The sequence below is a fragment of the Anopheles bellator genome, chromosome X (genome assembly GCF_943735745.2).
Source record: "Anopheles bellator chromosome X, idAnoBellAS_SP24_06.2, whole genome shotgun sequence".
Taxonomy (NCBI): domain Eukaryota; kingdom Metazoa; phylum Arthropoda; class Insecta; order Diptera; family Culicidae; genus Anopheles; species Anopheles bellator.
In genome coordinates, this window is record NC_071287.1 from 6,703,736 (window position 1) to 6,721,877 (window position 18,142).

At 52.6% G+C, this 18,142-nt stretch overlaps 1 protein-coding gene across 1 annotated transcript; it reads left to right on the top strand.

Moving 5' to 3' along the window:
• The first annotated feature begins 7,873 nt into the window (after window positions 1–7,873).
• Window positions 7,874–18,142, top strand: LOC131213403 (uncharacterized). The gene is made up of 6 exons (XM_058207437.1): window positions 7,874–8,227; window positions 12,279–13,020; window positions 13,543–13,756; window positions 13,815–14,695; window positions 14,763–15,382; window positions 17,174–18,142. Exons 1-6 carry the CDS (start codon window positions 7,874–7,876, stop codon window positions 18,140–18,142), a joined length of 3,780 nt encoding a protein of 1,259 aa, XP_058063420.1.

An 18,142-nucleotide genomic window follows, 5' to 3' on the forward strand; every position in this document is an offset into this window, starting at 1 on the left:
CTCCACAAATTCGACCCACCGTAGCCACCTGGTTTAGCACCATGTGACATTTGGGTATTCGCTCAACTCAAAAGACCGATCCGAGGATCCCGTTTTACAGTCCATAGTTGAGATAGTAGGTTATTCCCAAAAAGGAACTTTTAGGTCCGTGTCAAAAAATGGACCAAATGCAGACATACCAGATGTAATGCATAGAGACCAACGTTAGGCAAACTTGAGCTGAATGAATAGACAGACAGGGGATCTAAAATCCTGACAGACAGGGGATCTATGTGTCGTGGACGTAATTCAAGGGAGTTCAATTCAAGTCTACTTAATGACAATAGTCGAGGACTGTTGTAGCAAGTGTAGCAAACAGTTCATGTAGATACCTTATCGGACATTTTCAACTTCATGTTTTGCAGTGGCCCGGCGCTAGAAGTAACCGAACAACGGAAGTTCGTGTTCGTGTTGCGGGCGCCCGGAATGCCGTATTGCGGAAAGGCACTGCCTGAGGAGCGCGCGGCATACATTGTCAGGCGCGAGTCTGGGAAACACCCGGGTGCCCGGGTTCCCAGCGCTCCCCGTCCGATCGCTGGGCGGTCGTTTCGTAACAATATTTCTGAAACCCCCAAAAAAGGTGATCCGCTTAGTGCGGAAAAGCGGGAGTGTCACGGGTCAACCTCTACACCCGGGGCATTCTGGGTTTCCCGGACTAACATTTTTGGATGTTTCCAAATCGCGGATGTTGGCCCCATTCGCCATTACCGCCTAACGCGGGGCTGATCTGGGCGGTCCGATAGGCGGACGGACCAGGGGGCGTTCAGTACCGAGTCTGGGTTAATACGGGTCGTGTTTCAAGTGTCGGCCCTCTAAACGAAGGCCGCAATGAAGAGGTGCTTCAGATCTCGATTTGTTTGGAACGAAAACGAAGAATTGGTCGAAGTTCCAAAAAAGAAGAATTCCAGAAATGGTACCAAAAGTGACACCCGGGTCGGGCTGTGCGATCCACGTACGAAACTTGCCGTCGGAAGGGCTGGCTATGCTCCTTGGACATATCCTGACTGACGCATTCAGAATGAGTCCACGACCTTGAATGAGCAGACATGCTCTCTTTCTTCTTCTTCATATCCGGCTCGCAACCGCCAAACGGTCTGTGCTTTATCCTCCAGAGACAACGTCAGTTGCTCTGTTGCTTTTTGTAACGGTGTGTTTTTACAGGTGGAATGCTCTTCTGATCTCTCGACGACCTCTCGACGTCCACACTCTGTATCCTGCTTTGCGGGCGGGCCGCGGCAAAAGTGAAAATGGGCCACCACCTTCCCTACCCCTCCGTTTCACGTGCCCTCCCCGCTCCCATATCCTTCCACTTTCAGCCGCACGACGAGTACCCCTGGGGGGGAAATCTCGCTGTTTCCGCTAATTGCTTTGTATTAGCGGAGTACCAGAGGTGGTTGGACGGGCGGCACTGGGGGTGGTATATCCGACCCACCCAGCGCGGCGGGGTGCGGGGTGAAATGGGGGGTAGAGGAGGGTTGCCAATGGAAGTTATGTTTGTTTGCACCGATCGGCACCGATTTTCTCTTATTTCCTTTCGAAAACCGCGCGAACCCGCGAATTGCCCATCTGTCTCGCTCTTGCTCTCTCTCTCTCTCTCTCTCTCTCTCTTTCTCTCTCTCGTTTTGTGTTTCATGCACACGCACTTGTACCGTAGCCCGTCGGCTGCTGACGCTGCTTTCCTTCTTCGGGTGCAAGTTTCGAATCGGCCTCCGGTTGGACCCAACTTTCTCTCGCGTTTGGGGTGTTTCTACGAAACCAACAAAAGGCCGAGATTTTCACCCCCCTTTCCCGCGGTGGCAGGGAGGGCAGGCATGAAGAGGGGGTTTACCGCGGGGGGTGTGCGATGGCGGTTAACGATTAGAACCGGTGCCACAGAATGTTACCCTTTTCAAACCCCGACCGAGCGATTCCGGGACTCGGATTATGCTTTGCCAGTGGAAAAACAAAAACCCAGCATAAACATAAAAAAGTGTTGTGTTAATGCACGGTGGGTGGGTTGTCAATGGTTTTTCACACTCCGTCCCTTCGGGCAGTTCCTCCGAGAGTCGGACTCGAGACCCGGAACCAATTAAGGAAGACGTGCGTCTCTCGCGCTCTCTCTCTTTCTCTCGTCTTTCGTTCTGCTCCATCGAGCACGGCCCCCTAGCAACCCCCCCTTCCCCCTCCACCTTCCCTGCGGCTTCTTTTTAATTACATGGGGTCGACGGTGGCGAAATGAAGCATCGCTTCATCGCTTCATTTGCTGCCACCTCCCCCGCCCCCGGTCCGGCCACAATGCTGCGAGCATAAAAGAAGCATAAAGCGTGACAAAGGCGTCACGCGGTTGGCGCCTGCGAGGAGGCTGAATTGTGCGTGTCGGATCTGGAGTTGGAGCCCGCGAGAGATACTGAAGTTTCGGCGAAGGCGACGTCGGTTCGGTGGACTCGCCGGGTTTTTAATGCGATTCTTGCCCTCTACATTATTAATTTTGGAGGGGGATGGGGGGATCGAGGGGGAAACATGCTGAAATGCGACGGCACACGGGGACGGAACCAATTCGCCCCAAATGCGGCTTTCTAATTTTGTTTTCACTGTTTGTGTCTGTTGGGTTGGCCATCGTTCGATTTTTACGTCATTTGACAGATGTCAAAGAATGCCATACCATGCCGTACATCTAGCATTCCATTCCAATGGTGTGCTACGGTCACCCAGTACTTCCTACAATTCTGTGGTGTTATTTCGGACCATGCTTCTTCAAAGCTGCCCACAAAGTCACAAAGTCTGGGCTTTGTGGTGGATCGTCCGAAAAGTTTACATCTTGACTACCGAGGTACTGCATCACTATTGTAACCTTGAGAGCCACTATCCTCCCAGTTCCAGGTGCCTATATGCATCCCCAGACCATAAGTGTCCATGTCCATATCCATGTTGGTTGGTTGGCAGACTTATCGGAGAAAAGTTCACCTTTCCACATTCGACCCTAACCGGTAGTTGAAGGTAGTGTCTCGTCAGTCCAGAGTCTACTTCTATCCCCGAATGAACAAGGTTTCAAAGGAATTTCCATAGCGTAAAAGCTACGTGGCCAAATTCGTCTGCCTCTTCCTTACCCCTCACGTGAATACAACAGAAGATACTCTCATATTTGCTCTCCACTGTAGGTAGGATTCATCTCACATAGAACTGTCAATAATTGTTCGAGATTCGGTTGCTGTTCGTGCTCCACAACAGCATACCTAACGGTATTAGTACGGCCCGGTGCGAAGATAAAACAAAATACCGCGGTACCGGTATTGATAGAAAGTGAGAACCAGATATGCCGGAGGGGAACCAGTTGTAGCTTCGGCTCCGGAGTTCGGATTCGAAAAGGTGTAAAAGCTCTATATCCCGCTACCGCAAACAAGCGGCTTGCGCACATCGCCGCTTCCGTACGCGGCGCGATCAGGGAGGCCCCGACCTAGGCCGGGTCCGGTGCAGTCAGGTGTCTTAGGTGACCTAAATATTGCTTAAACTCAATACACGCCCATTGACGCCGGTGTTGGTGCTGATGCTAGAGCCCCCAGTCGAAGGAATGTGAGCAAGCACGTGCACTTGTGTTTGCGTCTGCGGGGCCGATTCGAGCTTTCTATTTACTGTTCCGTCGGGACCGATCGGTCCCTGACTCTACTAGGTGGACTACACCGATCGACCAAGTCCGGTGGTGGTGTGTGTAGACCCCTGCAAGCACAATAAATCTCAATGTTAACGCCGTGCGATTGATGTAGTTGGGACTTTCAACAACTTCCGCGGCTGTATGGGTACCAGGCACGCTCTCTCTCTCTCTTTCGGTCTGTCGGTGTAATTTGAACGTAAAGGTGCGGTTACCCTTTGGCAAACGTCTGCTAATTCTTCCTTTTAATTCGTGCCAGCGAAAGAGCGAGAGTGGACCGGTTGAAAGGTTGGGAAAGGCCTATGAAGCCTGACCAGCGCTTGGCTGGGGGTTTTACTGATCTGTCGAATACAGATCTAGGTCGAGCCGAGAACTTTACAACCACAACCCCCGGCCACCTACACACAGACTGGACTTGGTTGGATTTCGCTAGTCCCGGTGTTGACGACCAACAAGAGATTGGTCCCCGGTCGGTGTCTGATGAATGCGTAGTTCGACCGACTATGGTGGTACCGCCACGCACCTGCTTCGTCGGTGGGAATGCAAATGGCGCCTTGTGACGCAAGAAAATTTGGTCGTGAAGAAGGAAAATCCAACGGCCAGCATCGTTGAAACTACCCAAGATGGCAGCTTGCATCCTCACCAACTGAAGCGAGCATCTCTTGAGAGGTCCACCCCGAGAGGTGGATTTTGAAATACTCTGTCGCAGAGCTACCGGAATCGGAGTAGTGTGGACCTGATTTGTGCAGTGAAACCACGTAGAGCGGTTCCACGAAAGGGAATGACGGAAAAGACTTTCTCGGTCTCGGAGGTGCACGCTGCACTCTCTGCGGATGGCGGATGGTTCAGGTCTGGCAGGAATGTCAGGCGCCGTCGGGCTGCTGGACCAGCATTTTGCGCGCTTTACTTTCGCACGAATCCGGAAACCGCAGTCCTTACCTTTTGCGCAGAATCGCGCGTTAGAAAGTTTCTTTTTGGACGGAAGCCACACAGCTGCCGGGGCCATCTTCGTCAGCCGAGTGGCTTTTATGGCAGATTTATCATCACCATCACCGTTCCAACCAAGGCCCTGATGTGGTGTGATGCTGCCACTGGTTTTTAATGCCACTCTGGTCGGTGGGCTGGCGGCACCTTTCTGAATGAAAGTCATGGCCGATCCTCGTACGCACACGCAAGGAGGAAGTGGTGAATCTCTCTCTTCTTCGTTTCTGCGCGCCTCACGTACGTGAAACGTTCACTTTCGAATTTGACGTTTTTTATCAAACGGTTGTTGACTTCAGCGCCACCACCACTGCAGGTTGGTCCCGCGGGGTGCAAGGCACTACACTCTATATCTGCGTCATTTGAAATACCGATCATGATCATGATAGTTTTGGGCCGAATGGTGGCGTTTGAAATACAGTAGCCCCACAAGAAAATAGATCCAACGGTGTCATGATCGCATGATCTTTTGGTTGTTGACATCATCAATACGCGAAAGTATACGCCCCGTCTTGCTGAAACCACATATCTTCAATTCTTTCATAAGTTCAATTCATCAATTGCCGGCCAAAATCAAAATTTGTTCAAACCCTAAAAGAAGGTTCATTTGTTGAGCATGACGTATTTGGCGACAAATTTGACAGATTTATATTAGGTGTGTGAATTAATTCTTTCCATTTTTATTCAACATTTGTGACCGAGCTAGAGCAACACAACGCATGACTACCTTAATGAAAGTATTGTACGACGTGAGCTACTACTTTCTGCCATCTTTTAGGTAGTTCCTCGACTATGTGTCGATGGAACTTCTTATCTTTAGAAGCGATCTACTCAGAGACCTATTTTTCGATACTTTCATAATAAGTGACCCGCTGTGCTGCCAAATCGTTACTCACGTAACGGAACAAATACTATTCCGAAAGAGCAACATCTGGTGAATACGGCGGGGAGGTTCACAGTTCCCATCGGACATTTACGAGATATGTTTTGACCGGTTTTACGATGTGGGGTCGAATTTTGTCATTTTGAAAAATCAGCCTATCATGCCTTTTATAACATTCTCGTCGTTTTATGGCCACGGCTTTGCTTCAAATGCATTAATTGTTGTTGATGGGATTGTCCTTCAATAATTTTATTAGGTTTTAAAAGTTCAAAGTACACCACACCTTTCATACCGTATGCACATCATAACCGTTGCAGAGTGAAAATTTCGCTTTGGTTGCGATGGACATGGTTCACCAAGCTGTATCCAGGCCTTTTTGGGTTTAAGATACTTGTAACAACCCCCTTTTTTATCACCAGTGACGATTCGGTACAAGAATCCCTTTTTTCTGCCGTGCAAATAGTAACGAAGAAGTACTCCCCGCAAAAACGCTTTATCAGGAGCAAACAGTAGCTATCAAAAACATGTTTCATACAAAAAATATTGGTTACATTTAGTGAGTAACGCCATCTATTGCAAAACGGAAGAAATTAATTCAAACACCTAATATATACAGAAACTGTAAAGTGCCAGTCCTGTGATTTCGAAACTACAAAATGGGTAACCGTGTTGTAATTCTTTGAGGAAGACCGGCAGCCCATCGTCGTCCGTCGTCTGGCAGTATCAGTAAACAAATAAACGTCATCATCGATCAGGGTGCGATTAGTAGAGTAGCTGAGAGTTGCAAAAGTTCTTTGCAAGCTGGCTGGTTGGCCGTCGCCCTTTAATGCCGACAACCGCGCCGATAATTGTCCACATTTTCTTCAACACATTTATCGGGTGCCAGTAGTTTATCGGGGTACCTGGGCGATTCAAACCCCCTGGCCTTTTCGAAGATCTCCATTGGCAGGGAGGTCTGAAGTACGACTCGGAGGAAGTCGGCGACTATGGGTCGTCGCGCCGATACTGGGAGCCGATAATTGTCCACAATACATTCTCTCGCTCGTTCACTTTTCGCCGATCGATCGAAATCAGAGTCGCCGGCGTACGAGATAACGGTCGGCGCGGTGTGCTAATTGCACCAACGCACCTTTCGCGCTGGATATTGGATCGAGGCCGACGATCGCCTTGGGTGACTTATTCGCCAATCAGGTCTGGGCGACCGGTATCGGTAGAGCGGGTTGTGCTGGTCGTGGTGTGTTCAATCAAGTCCGGGGGCATTAGCATATTGGTGCGCACGCTCTTCGCTGGTACCGTTCGCTTCATCCAATGGCTAACTAGCAGGTGCCAGTTTAAACGGAGTACAGGTGCGAGCCTATTGGGGCGAGTCACGCGCGCGTGTGCTTTCGAACAGAAAGTTCTCGGCCAACGATTCAGGCACTGTCTGCCGGTCTGCTCAGAAGTAGGTCGAGATCCAACCCGGTTTACTCTCCGTTACTCCCTCTCTGTTCTGTATACATTTTGACGTTTCCGCCTACACCCAGGATAAAGGCGGTCCGGTGGTTCGGACGTGATCGGCAATACATTTACGGGCGCATCCGCGGTCCAACGCCACGAAGTAGATTTCTCCACCTGTAGCCGATCGTTTGGTACTTCTTAGTGACAACACCGATCCTTACGCGCACTTAATCAATATCACCCAGCACCCAGCAGTGCACGTAGAGTAACCGAAAACCTAACCTAGCATGCCATACCTGACACGCTTCCTATTGTTTCCACTCTCTGATCTCCGTAGCATTCGCGTTGAACGGGTGTGACGCCGTACCACGCTTTTCGGGGGAGTATCGCGACGACCGCCACGAATACGCCGACGGCGACAACAAACAACAACGACGACCTCGACAACCATGACGACGCTAATAACAATCTCGCAGACGCACCGGCCAATCTAATCCCTTCAGATCCTCTCTGCGGTTTTGGTTCAAGCTCGCCTAGAGCGTCCAGAGAGAGCCCGCTACCTGCTACTAACAAGACTCGCTTGCTCCGATCGGTCAGGGCAGGGCTCGGTTGGAAGAGCTAGCTAACTTCTCAACACCAAAAACACCTTCCCACAACGCGCATGCACACCGCAGAAACCTACCAGTAGCAGTACTCTTAGCAGCGACCTAATATAGAATGTAGAGGTGTGTAGAGTCCTTCACATTAACCCCACCCTGAATAAGAGGAGCACATAGGCAGCGCGTAGAGCAGCAGTGGGTGTGGATGACATTTATCACGACCCACGAATTAAGATCCCGCGATCGATCGACCCGCGAAAGGTTTCCGCTGTAGAGAGATCGAGACCACCTCCGACCCGAGCCCGAGCAATGGTTGCGGCGAATGAATACCGTCGTTCGGACGACCATCAACAACACCACCAGCAACGACACCATCATCATCACCGGCGTTCACAGCAGCAACGAGGTGTTGCTGCCGGCATACCACTGCCGAAAGCCGTCGACCCGAAGCCGGCACGTCCGGCTAAGCCACCCAAAAGTGAGGCAGTCAGTCAGCAACAGGCAGGAGCCATCGACGATTGGCAGTATCCCTTCCATCAGCAGCAGCAGTCACAGCAGCAGCAACAGCAACAACAGCAGCAGCAGCAACACCAACACAGCAGGGACGCGGCAGAAGGCTGGGGATCTAGCGAGCGCGAACGGCGCGATTGGGGTGACCGAAAGGTTAGTGGCTGTGGTGCCCCCGTGCCCTTCACGCTGGCAGCCACCCAGAGGGTTTCCGACCGCGGATGGGTTCGCATAACGGTTGGGTTCGATGTTCTACTCCGCTGAGATCTCGCCACGTGCTCTGGATTCCGTTTTACGATTGTACTCGATCGGAAGGATGGCCTATATTTTTTTTCTCGATTACGCTGGTTCGAGCTGTCACTGGCGTTCGTCTGTTCGTCCAATCGCTACTCTTTCTGTTTATATTTTCTGTCACACTACCCAACTTGGTTTCACTTTCGTTCGCTCTTCTCTACGATCTTGTCGTTGCGTACGACAGTAGACAGTTTTGTTTGCCAAGTTTTCCTTGGTCTTTTCAGAAGTTTTTAGACGTTGTACTACGCTCACCCTACCAGCGGGTGCTCGTATACCTCTCCAATCGTGCGGCCAATCGCGATGCCGATGCATGGTGTGATGGGGACCAGGTGGGCCGATCGCAGATGCAGCACGCTCAACTGACTCTCATTCCAACACCTTCTACCGATTGGTTAGGTGATGATCGTACAAACAACAGCAAGCCAGATGGCTAGACTCCCACCCGTAATCTACTCAGCAGTATCAGAACCGAGCGGTATGGAACGTTACCTGATGGTGCCTGGCCTGAGATCGAGCACTGATCGAGGAACCGCAGATTGCGGATGGAAAGCATCAGAAATTGGAAAATTCCAAAAGTTCTGTTAGAGACGAACCGCAGAGATCGCTCGCTTCGCCATCTGGTCGACCACAGAGAGAGAGCTTTTTGTCGGTCGCCGTGACACATTCCTTGCTCGTGGGTAAAGCACCAAGCGCAACAACCGCTATTGAACTATTGGTGCAGCTCATTTTCGCTTCACTTTCGGCTTTTACGGCTAAGGTGGTCCAGCTAGTGTTTGCATTTTGTTTTATAGGTTGGTTTTAGTTTCTACGCGATCTGGTGTCAATTTGGCAATCGGTTTGAAGAATGGGTCCCTGACAAAGGGCAGCTTGCAGAATCATCCAACAAGACCAGACCGAAAAGGTCAACAACTGTTGCTCGACGGCTTCCGAGCTCCGGCTCTGGTTGCGTTTCGGAGGGTTTCGTTAGAGCATGCCTCGGCTGACGGTTTTCTGTAACGTGTCCTCAATTTCGCTTCGTCGTTTGTTGATTCTTTGATCAGTTCGAAAGCATCATGTTGGTGGCAAAACACCAACAATATCGCGTTTCGATGACGTAGCAAGTCAACTTGTCACAGAGCTGAGCTCTCATGTCCGAGAGTGCTGTTGTGTGTAGTTGTGCGTCTACGACACAGAGACTCTGCCTCCCCACTTCCCCAGCCCCCTTACCAGTCATGGAGCCTTGCTGCACCTTCGTAGCACCGGCAGCCAAGGTGACATTTAATAGGTATCCCGTTCACCAGCGCCGAAGCGCTTGCAGTTCGGTGGATGCAAGCAGTAGGGTATGTGAAATCGAACGAGGGGATCCCCTCACCAACTCTACCACCCACCCCGCTCGCCTCCAGCTTCGAATCGAAAAGAAAGGTTTAATTACTATTGAATTAATAATTGTATCTCGATCTCGGTGAAGCAATCCACAGGCCTAACGAGAAAAGAAAACTAGTGTCCGATTCGGTCCAAAAAAAGTATACATCCGATTGTCGATTGTTTCTGCTTGTGCTCACGATCTTCGGGATGCACGACGGACGGACGCGATCGTGTGCGAGGTGTGGGCCTTTTCTCGTTCAAGTTGTCGAAGATCTCGTCTTGAAGTGTAGTGAACCGCTTTTGGTTTTCGTTTTTTCTTCATCATTGGACGATGCGTCGATTTTGCCGTGGGTTGCATTATTAGATTACCTAACTCAATGTGGTACATAAATAAACGAGCCCACGAGGGAAGCCATCTGGGAGCGCGAAAATTCGCGTTTTGCGTGACGAAGAAGCTCCATGGGTCCGCGAAAGAAAAAAACCCTACACCTCCGTAACTCCGTGGAGGGCTCCAAGAGTAATAGACGAGATGCACACACGCTCACCCAGACACTAGACAAGAGAGAGAGATAGAGAGACGTGTATGCTTTCACCGTGGAATTCTTCCCACTTCCCGCTTTAAGTCATCGCCGGCATTTTCCCGCGCCTTATCTTTCTTTATTCGCTTCTCTATTGTTGATGTGTTGTGGTTGCTGATCCAGTTTGCCGTCTGATCAGCTCGAGAGCAACAGAGAGCTAGAAAGAGAGCGGCAAAGAACACAATAATTAGTATATGGACACAGTTTCAACAGTTGACACATCACCAAAGCCTCGCTCAGTTCCACCCAGATCATCAACATTGGCTTTCAATCGCCCCAATGATGCAAGCCCTTGTGACGTCATCACAAATTAAGCGGCTTTATAAACTAAATTGACAGGTAGGCAGGCTACCAAAAAACTTTCTACGCTTCTCCACTCTGGCCGCGGTCGGGTATGGATTGGCTTAGGTTAGGCGGAAAAGGTGTAACATAGAAGGCAACAAAATCCCAAAATTCCGAAACCGCTGAAGCTGAACGCCAACAACGTGCGGTTGGCCCAAACTGGCCCAAATAATTGTAAAGCCGCGGCGTCCAAGACAAATCGTCTTTATGGGCGTCTCGAACTGAGTCCGTACGCGCACCTAGGTCCAAAGATGCAAGCGCTATGCATAATTTTAAATATTTTTCTCTTGTCTTTGCGTCTCTAGCGTCTACGGTGGATTAATTAAATTGACAGCGCCGCACGCGCCACCAATCAATTCGCTGCGTTGGGGGACCACTGTGGAGCGTAAGTTTTTTGGCATCGCCAGGCCCAAATGTTGGCCACTTCCACTTTAGCTCAAACCAATGGCGCTTGACGTCCGGAAATCGATTATAGTCTTTCATTTCCGAAACTCTGCTCCGGATACGCGATGCGGAACGCTAATCCTTAAATTGTAGCTCTCTCCAGGGCCTCTGATCACGATTTTCAATTGCGTTCGCTCCGACGCTAGCTCATTATTTCTGGATAAACTTGGTAAATCCGAAAACAGGATGCCTCAGGATTAGAGAGGTTAGGAGTAGGTTTTCGGGTAGATGACTTGAAATGGAGGCATTATTTTACTGAAACCAGCAGCCAATGGAGACCGGGTGCATTATGCATTATGCGCATTAACCAAAGACGTTGGGTATATTTGTTTGTTTGTTTACAAGCCTTTTGACGGACGATGAATGTGACACTATTGCTCGACAGATTCACTAGCCTCAAGTTTTGCTACAGCCAAGACTGTCAAGAATTTTCTTTCTAATGATACTACTCTGGATATTATGACGTAGTTTTTTCTGTGTTTTCTGATTGCGCATCCAGAGTCTATTTGTTGTTGTTGATGTTTGTCTGGGGCCATAAGTCGGTTCTTTTTTGAGGAAATCGGTCAGTTAACGCCTTTGATTTGGGTTGTTAGAAGGGATTTAGGATATGGCTATAGTTATGGATATTCAACGTTTGGCGAAGCTACTGCTAGTATCTCGGCATGGGGTACAGGTACCTCTGTCTTGTTGGGATCGTGGGCATACACGATGCATTCATGTGGCATTTGTTCGACATAACTCGTTTCTTGTTTGAGACTTCCACAAAAAAGGGAAGAATCTCCTTCCAGCTAACTGAACCATGAGGAATCGTTCGGAAACACCGCTGAATACTGCGCGCTGTTGTGGTACACTCTCCACAAGTGTTTATTAGAGCGTTAGTAGCGTTCTGGCCAGGCGATGGCGATGATGACCTGGGAGGCGTCTTCCCGGCACTCTGTTTCTGTGTGGGAAAGCATTCCTTCCTTCTGAGGCTGAGCTGAAGGCCATTCGGCCGTTTCGTGTCTTAACGAGGTTTCGGCGGCCCGAGGTGGTGTCTCCGGAAGCGGAACGGCATTCCTGTGGTCGTCTGCACCCGTTCGTGGAGTTTCCGCTTCGTTGGGCTGAGAGAAACGAGCGCGGGCCCCGTCCGTGTTGGGTCGCCAAGTTCAGTCGCCACATTCCTAGGCTCCCCACACTGACCCGGTCTCGGTGTCGTCCCATTCCAGAAACCCGGCACAAGCTACCCGGAGTCGGACGACTGTGACTCACTGCCGCCTCCACCGCCGCCCGATGACGACGACTCGTACTTCGACACGGACAACGACAAGCTGCACGCCCACAACCTTCATCAGCACCATCACCACCACCACCACCATCATCAGCAACAGCAACAGCAACACCAACAGCAACAGCAACAGCAGCAGCATCAGGGCCATCATCTGGCAGCCCATCTGACGCAAGGCGGACCTGGGTCGGGGCTGCTGGCGCACCATGCGCTCCACCACGATCACGCCGTGCATTTGCCGTCACTCGCCGGCTTCGGGCACCTGGGGAGCTCCGAGCTGACCGCCAGTCCACAGAAGGACCGCAAGCTGCGCTCCAACTCCGACACCTCGCACAGCACCAGCGATAGCAGCGCCGCGGGTACGGCAGACGCCGCCGCCACCGGCAAGCACGCGCTGGGCGGTGGAAAGCAGCAGCAGGGTGGCGGCGCAGGCAAGGCCAGCGGGCACGGGCACCATCACCACCACCACCATCATCACCATCGCTCGTCGGCGACGGGTGGCGGCGGTGGCGGTGGTGGCGGACTACACCCGAAGAGTAGCCGGGCGGATTCGGTGCTGTCGAGCGACTCGGACATCCGGTTCACGCGCCGCAAGCTCGGCGACAACCAGAAGTGTGGCTGCGCGCTGATCGCCGGCTTCCTGCTGATCCTGCTCTGTGCCGGCGCCATCGTCTACGTTGGATGTAAGTCCTTTGGGTAGGGCCCACTCCTGGGATCCAATGAGCTTTTCCAATTCCGTAAAGTTTGAGTTGAAGAGGTGATGCTTTGAATTTTTCCCAGAATGACGTTTGACGTTTTAAAACGTCAAATAATCGGTAGATGAAAATCCAAACACTGAAAATCCACTTGTGATCCATCAAGTGTTTGGATTGGCCAACCGCGGTCTTGGTCTGTACGCAGGAGACAATCTTAATTTCTGTGTTGCTTACTGTAACGTTGTGCTTTTTTATGTGATGACAAGCATTACCGACTACTCCATCAGGCGGGTTCTTCCCGTTACCACTACGTTTTCTAATCTAGTGCACACCATACAACAATTACTACTAGAATCACTGGAACCAATTTGGAGTGGAGATCCACTGGTTCTAGTTGAAGGAATCTTCTACTACTAGAATCAGAATTGGGGATGTAGGACCGAGTAGGGCTACTGGGTCTGCTTCCGTGTTGGGTCTTTGTGGCCGACTGACGCTCTTGGGATTCCACAGATACGTACCTGCGGGCGGAGCCACTCCCGGACCGGATATTCCGCGCCCGGTTACGCGTGACCGAGGGCGACCGGTGGACGCCGGAGCTGGCGGACCAGAACACGCTCCGGTTCCAGCACCGGGCCCGGGACTACCGGGAGCGCATCAACCTGATCATGCGCCGCTCGGACCTACGCGAACCGTTCGAGGGCAGCGAGATCCTGGCGCTGGACGGGTAAGTCGCAGGAGTTGGGAGGAGTCGCAGCCGAGCATTGACTGACATCAATTTCCAGGAACGACGAACCGGGCGATCTGACGCTCCACTTTGCACTGTACTTCGACCCGTACGCGGAGCTGGTGTCCGCCGCCGACCTACACGCGATCCTGATGGAGGAGATCAGCGGCCAGGAGCGGAAGTACTTCCGCAACCTGACGATCGACCCGGCCAGCCTGGTGGTGAAGGAGGTGGTCGGCGGGGACGACGATATCGTCGGCACTTCGTCGTCGCCGCTCGGCGGCAAGGACGGCGGCGGCAGTGCCGGTGGCGCTAGTGGCGATCTGGGCGGTGCCGTGGAGCCGGTGACGACGGTGGTGCGGCCGGCGCGCCAGTGTGAGCCGCTCCGGCTGGGGTACTGCCGCGCGGTCGGGTACAACGTGACGACCTACCCGAACCATCTCGGCCACGACTCGCTGGCCGAGGTCGAGGCGGACCTGATCTCGTTCCGTGAGCTCGTCGACGCCGAGTGCTTCCGGCAGGCGTTCGACTTCGTCTGCCGGCTGCTGCAGCCGCCGTGCGAGCAGCGGGCCGGGGCGGACCGCGAGCCGACCGCCGGCACCGTCTGCCGCCAGTACTGCCAAGCGTTCTGGGCCGGGTGCGGTGAGCGGCTGCCCGAGCGCATCCGCCGTCTGCTCGACTGCGAGCGCTTCCCGGAGTCGACCGGCATCCAGTCGTGCCACAGCAAGCCGGGCTGCACCGGCGAGCTGCAGGCGAACGCGCTATCGTCCCGCCTCTGCGACGGCGTCGCCGACTGTGCCGACCTGTCGGACGAGAACACCTGCACGTTCTGCGCGTACGGCGCCATCTCGTGTGGTCGGAGCCGGGCCTGCTACGCCCGGAATGCCCGCTGCGACGGCAAACTCGACTGTCCGGACGGGGCCGACGAGAAGGACTGCCGTAAGTCTGTGCAGGCCGATGCCTATTACTGAGCGTGTCCTCATCTCTCTCCCCCTTTTTCTTTCAGTTGCCATTTCGCCGCAGGTCAGCTACTTCACCTTCCCGCAACCGATCGTGCCGTTCCGACCGCGCTTCTACGCCGAGGGCTACGCGGTGTTCTCGGAGAAGGGCACCACCGGCAAGCTGTGCTCGGTCGGCATGGAGGCGAACGGGTACGTGCGCCACACGGTCGCCGAGTCGCTCTGCAAAGCGCTCGGCTACGAGCGCGTCGACTACGCGGAGATCCGGAACGACTCCGAGCCAAACACCAGCTATGTCCGGGTGCTGGATCCGCGCGCCTCCGAGATCTCGTTCGTCCGGACGCAGTGCCTCGCGCGCCAGTCGCTGTACGTGGCCTGCAGTCAGCTCGAGTGCGGCGTCCAGTCAGCGCACCCGCCCGCCGGGGCCGGTCCCAACGGTCCCACCGGTCCCATCCTCGCCAAAATGGCGGCCCCCGGTGACTGGCCCTGGCTGGTGGCGCTGCTCCGCGCTGACACGCACGTCTGCGATGGGACGCTCGTGTCGAAGGACTGGGTCCTTACCACCGAGTCCTGCTTCCAGGGCCAGCCGAAAGCGACCTGGATCGCCGTCTTCGGTGCCGTCCGGCTGTCCTCCTCCAACGCACCCTGGACGCAGCGGCGCCGAATCGTACGTTCCAATCTTCCAAAGACAGAGTGCCAGGCAGTTCAATCCGTTTCAATTGAGAAGCTCCATCCCTGATCAAGAAGAGAATCTGTGGAGTTGTCCACAGTCATTAGTTGATCTAATCATTTGATGAGCAGCGCGTGGAAAGCGCATTTGTTTGAGTAGGTCGGGAAACAGATGGAAGTCGTTTGGGTGCCAAATCTGATGAATACGGTGGATGCTCCAACAATTCGAACTTTAATTTTGGCCATCGTTAAAAACGCTCTTGTGACACTGGTGCACTGTCCCGAGGATATTCAGAATTTATTGTTTTATCAGTTTGCAAGTACTCTCTATACGTAAAATTTCTTTCGCATACAAAAATCACTGATGCTAACAACCGATTTTGGTCGATTTCTCGACGCGAACTCGTTTTGGAGCCAGAGAAGCAGGTTCACGCCATCAGCTCTTTAGGCTCTTGTTTTCATTCTGGATCATGGTGACCCAAATCTTATTGATAAAGCCTGTCTCACATAGAATCGGGAACAATTTAAATAGGTCTATTTTGGGGGTTGGTTTGGCTTGGACTTGGTTGGTTAGGGGTTGGAGGAAACATGTCAAGGTGTCAAAATGAAGACATTTTATTGTATTTTGAGGGAAAAATTCCATAAACTTTTTTCGTCGATCGTCGGATGAATTTGCGAACTTTTTTCGGAATGCACGCCATCATTTTCTGCACAATCTTCTTTGTCCAACTCAGCGGCTAATTTGTTCCGATTTCTCGCCATCTTTGCAGCATCCCGCATCACCTTTTCAGTCTTCTTCAACTTCCTATTAATTATTGCCCAATCATTTTCGATTGGTCGGAGCTTAGGGCAATTTGGTGCGTTGATATCCTTTGCGATGAAATCCACTTTATTGTAAAAGCACCGCAGAACTACATCCCTGCTGTAGTGGAAACTTTCCGAATCAGGCCAAAACTTAACCTGATCTTTGTGTGACTTAAAAAATGATAGAACTCGCTTTTTGAGACACTCTTCCTTGTATAGAGTTGAGTTCATGGTCGGGTTTGTGCTGAAAACCTTGATTTCCTGCAAATTCCTTGCCATATCATTAATTTTTGTGTAAATTTATTGGCGAATACAAATTTGAACTTGATTAAGTGTCCTGTTTGGATGATTACATGCAAGGAAAAAAACAGTAGCCTCTTCGTAGACTGATCCTCTGAACAGTACTTCTGCTGGCACCTTTTTTTTGCAATATCCCGAACCGTAATTCCAGGATTTGCCTTGCGGATTCGATATCCCGGAAATGGCAAAGCACAGCATATAAAGTTGATTTTTTTTGTTTTTAAGATTTTTAAAGTAGACCACGTGGGGTCGACGTGCAGGTGCAGAATTTTTTTCTTGATTAGAGTTCCATTAAGCATAACTTTCTATAAACTCCGTTGATGAAACTTTCAGCACTGAAAGACGAATGTTTACTAAAGCCATATCTATTAAAAAATTTGAAATCCAACCACCAGAGGCGCTGCTAGAAAACTACCACTTTTCCAAATTCTAGGTTTAGTAATGAGTCGACGCACCGTATCCACTTTCCGGAACCCAATTCTTCAGTCAAAATTCTGTTTACATGCCGCTCGGATGAGGGGACTTAAGGCTTCCACTAGATCTCATTCAGTCACCGGACTTCATAGGTTGTTGCTGTTTTTGGGCGTCCTTGAATTGAACTATTGAACTGCAAAAATGGTTTGAACAACCCGCTGACACTCGCTCACAAACTCTCTCTCTCTCTCGCTCTCTCGCTCTCTCGCAGATCGGAATGGTGAAGTCGCCGGTGGAGGGCAGCACGGCGGCCATGGTGCGCCTGGAGACACCGGTCGTCTACTCGGACTTTGTGCGTCCGATCTGCCTGCCGGACGTGTCGTTGAAAGAACCGATCGACCGGGCTGATTCAGCGACGGCGACGCCGCACGCCGAGCGCTACTCGACGAAGGGAGCTGCGGTCGGGAGCTTGCAGCAACATCACCACCCGCAGCACCATCACCACCATCACCCGCAGCAACAGCAGCATCATGCGCTGAAGGAGTACCGCCAGTACTTCGAGATGCCGGGCCCGGCGGACGACGGATCGGTGCTGGGCGGCACCGGCCCGGACGAGTACCGGTCCGACCCGAACCGGACGTCCGTCCTGAACCGCCAGTACAGTGCCGACTTCACGGACGAGGCGTACCAGGTGCCCCAGGCACAGGCGGCCGTCGGCGACTCGGCTGCCTATCCACTGCCCGCCAACTCGCCCCAGACGACCGGCTACATCGCCGCCCTCAACTACATCGGCCCTGGTGGCGTTGGGGCGGCGTCGGCGGCGGTGGTGGTGCCACCGACTGCCGCCTACCAACCGGTCCGGGTCGGCGGGGGCCAGTGGAGCAACTGCAACACGCTCGGCTGGTCGCGCCAGCGGGACCATCTGCAGCGCGTCCAGCTCAAGCTGATCGACATGTCGCCGTGCGAGAACGTCTCGATCGCGACGGTCAACAGTCTGTGCGCGGAGGCGGCCTACCACAAGCAGGACTGCAGCGAGGAGGAGTTCGCCGGCACGCCAGTCCTCTGTCTGCTGCCGGCGACGGCGGCGGCGGCGTCTGGCGACCGGCGACGCTGGGCCCTAGTCGGTATCAGCTCCTGGCGCATCGCGTGCGCCCCGAACGGCATCGAGCGGCCCCGAATGTACGACAAGATCACACCGAACACGCCCTGGATCCGGGACACGATAGCGGCCACGGTGTAA